General features: G+C 32.7%; 1 protein-coding gene across 2 annotated transcripts; it reads right to left on the minus strand.

Moving 5' to 3' along the window:
* Positions 1–3,027: 3,027 nt before the first annotated feature.
* On the minus strand, positions 3,028–4,482 carry WUS (Homeodomain-like superfamily protein). Of its 2 annotated transcripts, none has more exons than XM_078982318.1 (3): positions 3,950–4,482; positions 3,747–3,823; positions 3,028–3,497 (listed from the first exon to the last, which is right to left on the minus strand). In XM_078982318.1, the coding sequence occupies exons 1-3, from the start codon at positions 4,407–4,409 to the stop codon at positions 3,126–3,128; spliced, it is 909 nt and encodes a 302-aa protein (XP_078838444.1). In that variant the 5' UTR covers positions 4,410–4,482; the 3' UTR covers positions 3,028–3,125. The 2 variants fall into 2 exon arrangements, with proteins under 2 accessions (XP_078838444.1, XP_078838443.1); XM_078982317.1 differs by having other exon boundaries at positions 3,747–3,838.
* Positions 4,483–8,636: the final 4,154 nt, after the last annotated feature.

The following is an 8,636-nucleotide window of genomic DNA, read 5'->3' on the forward strand; positions in this document are numbered from 1 at the left end:
TTTCTAATTTTTGTTAACCAATAACAAACGATTCGATTATGGTTTTATAGGTTAACCGAACCATTATTAACCGAACCGCTAACTTTATATTTTAATACATAAAAATTATGGATTATATATAAAATAATATTGTCAAACTTATTTAAGACCCATTAAAATTTCAAAATATAATTCATTAATCCTCAATTATCAGGAGACGAACGTGCAACCAAACCATCAAAGGATGATCACGTAGATCATGCAGACACACACACTTTTTCAGTCATGCATTGAGTTAATTATTGATTATTGCTATAATTCTTAATCGGCTAATTCTATAATTTGTAAAGATTATTCACAATTAGTTTAATCTTCACACTCATAATCCTAATCAGAGATTTTTCACACCGTTAATCATAATCAAAGATTGTTTTGACTTTATAGTTCTATTCTAAGGATTTTTTTAATTTATAATCAAAACTTCTAGGTAACTTAAGTTTTTGGTTCTTCTTCACTTTCTGATATATTAAGAATGTATTTTTTTAAAATTCTTTTTTTTTTATTTACTGTTTTTGACTTAATCACATTAAATGTATATGAGTGATTGTTTTTTTTTTAATCCAGATAACACGTAATATAAATGTTTAGCTATTTTATTTTATAGTTTTTGATTTAATCACATTGAACGTGTATGAATGTTTGACTTTATTTTAATGTTAATATCGATTATTAATATATGAAGTTATTAATGTCGATTTTTTTTAATGTTTTATACTTTTTATTAAATGTTTTTGATTTTGAATGTGACTATGTGTTATCTCACAATGAGTATCAAAGATACACATTTTATTATAATATTATAAGCTAGGTTACAAACATTGATACCGATGACTTTTTGTATTCTCTTTTCATTTTTTATACCACTATACTTTCGTCATTTATATTATTTTGAGAATTATGGTTAACCAATATTAACCATTAATCAAAACCGTTAACCGACAAAAACCATTAACCATAACCAATATTAACCATACCCAATGGTTACCAAAATGCATTAACCAATCATAATGGTTATGGTTCGGTTTTGAGCAATAACCGAACCAAACCGCCCCATACACACCCCTACAGAAAGGTATATAACTAACAACTTGGATCTTTTATATCATTCATTGAATTTACAGAAGTTCATACAACATTACGCATCTACTGCCCCCAATACAATTGTTCCCAAACTTCCAACAACTATATCTACCATACATTCCAAATACACAACTATATCAAACAAGCATTCTTCTGCAAACCTGACCATATTTAATAACTGGGATCTAACCTTTAACCAATTCATCCAAAAACAAATTAGCTTTTTACCTTCCTGGTCATCTACCCATAAAATATTCAAAATACTGGTTGAAATTTTATACCATCAACCATAAATACCTTGTTTGATCATGTACACTTCAACCACATCCCAATGACTAAAATGAGCAAAAAAATATAATACACTTAGCAGTTCCAAGGTAAGTCTTCATCACAATGTTTTTCTTCATCAACTCTATCAACTGTCTCTTAAATACTTCCTTCTTTGCGTTCATAGCTTGTTGCACCTGTATCATCTTCTTTTGAGCCTTCGAAACTTCACTGAAATCTTCCTTTTTGTGCACCTCAAACCTCAACTTACGAAGCTGCTATTTGTAGTACCCCTCCTCCCTTGTAGCGTCTTTCCACATAAAAAAACTTACATTTTGGACCTTCAGGTGGCTGATTAAAACGGAACACGAGTATGATTAAGGAAAATGTGTACATTTCCAGTTCAAGATACCAAATAAAGGTGTAAGTAAACAGAAGGAATACTCACCAAGGATATTTTGTAGTTCTAAAACCTTTGAGTTACGTTGTCGCCCGTTCAGCCAGTCCTTTCCACGCTTATTCCGTCTTTACAGTGACATGGTGGACATGCTTCATCATCACGATGGTTTCCGACACGCAAGAGGTTGATCGATCGATCGGATGATGCAAACATTGCTCTGGTTATATCGATTGATTAGAGGGTATCGGAGTAACCTAATTTGGGGTAAGAACGTATCATTTTTTGTTCGATTGAGGGTTCCATTTAAGGAAGGTTTCCACCATATATAATGACATAGTTAACTGGTAGTCTACATAAGTCAATACACGTCAGCAGTGACCCGTAAACCGGATATATTTTCTCTAACTCCCTTAATTAACTGGTATTTATTAACGTTAAGGACCAATTTAGCAAAAAAAAAAAACATGAGTGACTAAATGTACGAATTACCAAAACATTATTGTGTTATGATACCAAAAACCCTATATGTTATTATGTTAACATGTTTTATATTTATACAAATATGATCACAAAAGATTAACAAAAAAAAATTACATTTGCATGCGACGGGTAAATACAAACTAAGAAATGACATATTAGGGAAGTGGGTGTAAATCTCACATTTGCTTGAGACTAAAAAAGAATAAAAAAAAGTGAGATCCGGAACATTTTGTTTAAATCAAATAAATAAACTAATAGCTACAAGGCAAAAAAAAAAAAAAGCAGGCTCTACACTTGAGATTCTCAAATTGGTATTAATGGTTCGATCCGTCTCGTACTCATCCTAAGTGTGACCCAACGTATGTAGACGTTCCTCATTTTGATCGAGCGGATCACTATGCTTGAAGTGGAATATCGGTCTGCATGCACGAGTCAACTTAATCGTCTGTTTCGCTAGATGACACGTCTCCAACATCATTGCTAAGTGAAAAATACGATATGATGGGCTTCTTAACAAATCATATAGTTTAACTTCATGGTAATTTCGTAGTATGTATCAGTGAAATAGTATGGAATTGATATTTTATAATTAAGTGAAAATTTAATAACGAGAAAAAGGAGAAATGCATAAAATTATAGTATTACATACTCTTAGAAAGGAGTTAATATATATATATATATATATATATATATATATATATATATATATATATATATATATATATATATATATATATATATATATAAGAGAGGCAGATAATACATAATTGCCATCCATAATTAGCATACATCTATAATTAGTTAATTACTAGATAGTTACATGATCTTACCTATCAACGACTCACTAATCAACACATAATCAGTTATAATATCCATATGAGCTGAGGCTAAGTTCAAGTGAAGTCCGGCCATCGGAGCGAAACCAATTTCCTCCGGTATAGCAACCTCCATTACTATGCTCTGACATCAACGGCGACTCCACAGCCACAGGCGCCTTCATGTTGATGATGTCATGATGGCTGCCTCCCATGGTAGCGCCACCGTTGACTGGAAAGAGAGGAAGAGTCTCCATCTGGGCTGACAACTGTCCTCCTCTGTCGTCGTCTTCCTCCGGTGCTTCATACTCCGGCTTTATCTTCTCGTAAGAATACGAATCACTTCCCACCCATGACCCAAAATTCTGACTTGTTCCTCCGACGACCCTAGATTCTCCTTGTGATATAGAACACTCCTACATACATTGCACATATTTTTCAAGAAATTTTAGTTTTTATAAGTGTCAAATGCTTTTCCGTTGTTCTAGAGAGTTTGAGTTCAATACTTTTCCGATAATATACAAGATTTAGTTAAGAAAATAAGAAATACAAATACCCAAAAGTTTTGGTCTAAGATTAATTATTACAGGAGTTCTTTTTCCATTTCGTAAGTTTCGATCAATGGTGTATGCATGCTATATGCATATATGTTTGTGTAGTAATACCTTGAAACTCTTTTCCATGGCGACAGATCCATAGCCATACCCAACAGGCATGAATCCCGTTGAAGAAGAACCTCCCTCTGTAGAAAGAAAATCTGAAATATGTAAATAAGTCGACATGAAATATGCTATGTGAAGGTGAAAATTAACGAGCAAAATACAAAATTTAGACAAATATAAACACAATGGTGGGATGCGACAAGTACCCGAAGGTGAGATTTGATGAGTGGTGTAGAGCTTGTGTTGTTGGCTGTAGAATTGAGGTGGGTGTGTGGGTGGGTGGTGGGAATTAACATGCATGTGGTGATGGTGATGGCGGTGATCGGAAAACGGAGATGGGAGGAGGGTGGCGGTGGAAGGAGGAGGAGGTGGTGGAGGCGGAGTTACAGGTACCGGGGTGAATCTTTTTTTCTGTCGTTCACGAGCTTTATGGTTCTGAAACCAATAAAACACATTTTTGCCTTCGATTTTCCCATAATGTCTTAAACGAGCAGCGATTCTCTGAATCTGGTCAGCAGTTGGTGACCTGATTCCATTGTTGTAATAAAGTTCTTTAAGTATTCGAATCTGGTCGCTTGTGGGTGTCCACCTTGTACTACTTTGCCTACATAAATAACTGGTATTGTTTTTGTTTCCTAAATCTTGTTCTTGTTGTTGAGTTTCCATGGTGGTTTTGTGTTAATTTAGTGAATGAAAATAAACAAGAAGGAAGAAGAAGAAGTGCATAAGTACACAGAGAGATGGGAGAGTTTATAAAGAGGGAGATGGCACATGGAAGAAAGAGAGTATAGAATCAAAAGGAGGATATCTGGAAGAGGACTGAAGTTGACAGACTGATGAAGGAAAAAAGAGGGAGTAGAAAGTGGTTTGCTTGGATGAAAAGCCTTTTCCAATTCCATCATCATCATTTCATTACCTTTCTTTCTAAACATGTCAAAAAAATATCCATTTTGAAAAAGCAAATAGTTATAAAGGTAATCTAATTCATATAAAAAATATGTTAGATATCAATATATGGTCATATGAACACTTCTTTGAATATAGGAAAAAACAATCATTCAAGTGTGTGTATATTTATACATTTTTTTGGATATGGTTGCTAAAGGTGTTGGGGTGTATCTACTAACGCTATACGGAATGGTCTCGGTAACTACTCGACATTTGTCTAGTTGGTATTTCGAACACCATGTCTCGTGTCCTTAATATGGCAAGAATGACTGCTCTTTTAGCAATAACTTACCGAGCTTTCTCCCACATTTTTTTTATTTGACTTTTTGAGAAACCAATCACAATGACTTTATTCTTTTTATTTTATTTTATTTTTCAGTTTTTTTAACATGGAAAAAATTGCAACCCATACCTAGTAAATGATAAAATTTTGAAGCAGTGTAGCAAATTTTAGGGAACATCTACATGGATTGTGGCAAACTTGGCACCACTCCCTACCTAAATCATAATTGTTGTACTTCAGTTGCCATGACCATTGATAGTGTGATGGTTCCATTGGCCATCATTTTTGTTCATACTATAATATTTAACGGCTACAAAATTAGCAACAACTGCTTGTCGCCGCTAAAACCCTTGCCCACAAAAAGTTCCCTCCTCAACTTTTGTTAGTCACTATTGTTGTGTAATTATTATGTAATTGTCACCGTTAAATCCATAAGGCGCAACTAATATATCGCCCATAAAGTCTTGCCTCTTTAGAACACGGTTTCCCTTTCCAGTCGACAAAATCTCGCGTTCAAATAAGTATTAGCGGTAACAATATGATCAATAGCGGCGTGTTATGAACAACTATTTGTCTTTGCTAAAGTCACTAGTTGTGGCATATGGTATTATTAGTGGCGACAATTATCGCCAATGTTACTCTCTTTACTTGTAGTGTACATCAAGTATAATATGGTCTAAACATACTTGTATATCAAATTGTATATCTTATACTAAAATTGACATTTTGTCATAAATTTTGCATCTCCTTTGATTTAATAGTGGGTTTCTAAAAAAATTATGAAAAACAAGATATATAATTTCTTAATGTATATAAATTCATCCTTGAAGATACACTTGTAAAGCCATGTAATTTGTAAGTATAGGATCTGCAATGAACATGCTTTAGAACGTGTATATAAGATGTTTATTGCTACTTTTTTTTTATTATTTATAAACGACTACAATAATATTTTCATAGTTGAAAATTTGTTAATATAAAATTGAACACCTATCAATGAAACCCTTTTCCTAAATTAGATGATACGATCTACGATTGTCATACAAATTTTATTTTATTATTTACAAAATATTAGACATTAATAGTTATCTTTGTTTGAAAAAATTTCGTTTACAACAAGCATATATCACTTTTTTAGTAAGCCATGACTTTTATTGTTAGCATTTTTCTATAAGAATAATTAGATTTTTTTATATATTAATAATTTAGTTGAATCTTTATTAATAATACACGGGAGTTTGTGATGAATGAATGAATGCTACAAAATGGTATGTGACTTTTGGTTGTGTTTTTAAGTATCAATTGGGATAAAAATACTTTGATTCATGCTAAAGGAAAATATTCCTTTGTACTTGTTGATTTGCCCATGGGCAATTTTGTAATTCGGAATGTTTTGTAGCCCCACCCCCATGGGTATTTTTTGCAAATCTTTATTATGATGAGAGCTACATTTCTGGTGGGCTCACATGTAGGTAAAACTAAGTCTGTGATTGGTCACAACTCATAAGACACCTTCAGTCAGTGTCACTGGTTTTCCTTTTATTTCTCCTTGTATATTAATCAAGAGACTCTTCCATGTTAATAAAATAAATACAACAAAAGACATCAAAAATGTATTAGTTTTAGGTAATATTATTCACATTTTTGGATATATTCTTTGTCTTTATTTTTTATTCTATTTTGAATAAAATTATAATTTATTTGTTATTACATAAATTGGTTATTTCGGGGGTGTTGTGGAATTATTAAGAACTTCACAACACAATTTTTTTTCTAAAACAAAACTAAGAAACATTCAAAAGGAATATTGAATGACTTAAATGGGTAATATATTTTTTTGATTTGTACCAATTTAGTCATTAAATTTTTTTGTCCATATTTTCCAATTGAATTTGTTGAACCAAAAAACATCATTAATACCTATTACCGAATGTTTAACCGGTTTCCGACATATTTGACAACTCCAAAGAGGCTCATGTTATCTTCTCCAACAAGTCTCTAGTGTTCATGATTTTTCCAGAGAACTCAAGAACTGTGTTCTATTCTTTCTCTCTGTCTCTTTCTTAGATCTGAACAAATTTCAAATATAAACCCATATGGGTGTTCAGTTTTCAGGCTCAAAAACTCAAACCTAAAAATCAATTATTCATCTTCATCTTCTTGTGTTCATACTCAAGAACACATACAAGAGCTTCTGATGTGTTTGTTCATCGTGTTCTTGAGATCTTTATCTGATACATCAGTTGATCATTGTTTTCTTGAGTTCTTAAGTTTTTGTGTGTGTGTGTGTGTGTTAGATTAGAACACGAAGAACACACACAAGAGGTTCAAATTTGAGTGTGTGTGTTTGTGTGTTACATCAAAACACAAAGAACACAAACCCAGATCGAAACACGAACACATATTAGAAAACGAACCCATATCTTCAAGCTCGATTTGTAGGTTTGAAAACCCTAACTTGAGTTCACTTTTAAGCTTGTTGAACCTTCAATAACTTGTCAGACCTTCTAGATCGATGTTAGGAAAACCTCCACATGTGAGTGTGTTCATCTAAATGGAACCCAAAACACATAAAATCATTTTTTCTTTGTTATTGGAGATCATTTGAGATAAGATCTGATGTTCAAGAATGAACACATACACACAAACACTTAGGAAGTTTGTTTGGTTTTTGAGAAGAAGTTGATCATGATGAAGACGAACACCCACTTGAGATCGACGAACACACCAGGTCTATGGATTTTCAACGGAAACTCTGAGCATCAGATCTAGGTTGAACACGATAAACGTCAGATCTAGGTTGGAGGTTGAAGATGATGAACATCAGATCCGAAACAACACTTTGATTTCAAAATCGATGGACCAAACTTCATGTGTTATTAAACTGAAACCCAAAAATCCCAAATCTCAATTTCTTATATGAACTCCATTTCATAGAGCCGAAAAAATCATAAAAGTCTGAGTCTTACCGGAAAAGATGATCGGAGCATCGCCGAAGTTGTCAAGTATGCCGAAAACCGGCTAAAAATTGTCATAAGGATGTTTTTTGAATGGTTTAACAAGTTCAATGGGAAAATATGGACAAAAAAACTCAGTGACTAAATATGTATAAATTGAAAACCAAGTTACCCTTTTAAGTCAGTAAATCGTCGCTACAAGTGCCTTTATATCCAAAGTACTTTTCACGGAACCAAAGTTTTTATGATTTTTCTCAAAGATATAGTCTATAAACTTTGGCTAAATGTTAATTATTTATAAAGGTAACAAACTTTATCTCATTATATTATTTAGTCATTTATGTTTTTTTGTACACATTACTGGTAAACTTATTTTTTCTGTTAAAAAACCACCATCATGACCATCTATTATAAGTTTACTCGGTTTCCGACATCACAGGTAGTTCCAACCATCTCCCCCGATGGCTTTTTTTTTAAGAACTCAAGATTCAAAAAGTTGGTTCGAAACACACACACAAACTTATGATCTGAAACTCATTTTCTTGGTGTTTGCGTGTGTGTTCTTAGTATTTTTTTTTAGTCCAAGGTCGATGATTCTAAAACAAAAACACACACATAATCGATTTTTTAGATATGTATGTTCTTAGTATTTTTGTGTGTGTGTTCTTGGTATTTGTGTGTTTTTATGTGTGTTCTTAGTGTTTT

This window comes from Lactuca saligna, chromosome 3 (genome assembly GCF_052625555.1).
Source record: "Lactuca saligna cultivar CGN05327 chromosome 3, ASM5262555v1, whole genome shotgun sequence".
In the NCBI taxonomy this organism is placed as follows: Eukaryota; Viridiplantae; Streptophyta; class Magnoliopsida; order Asterales; family Asteraceae; genus Lactuca; species Lactuca saligna.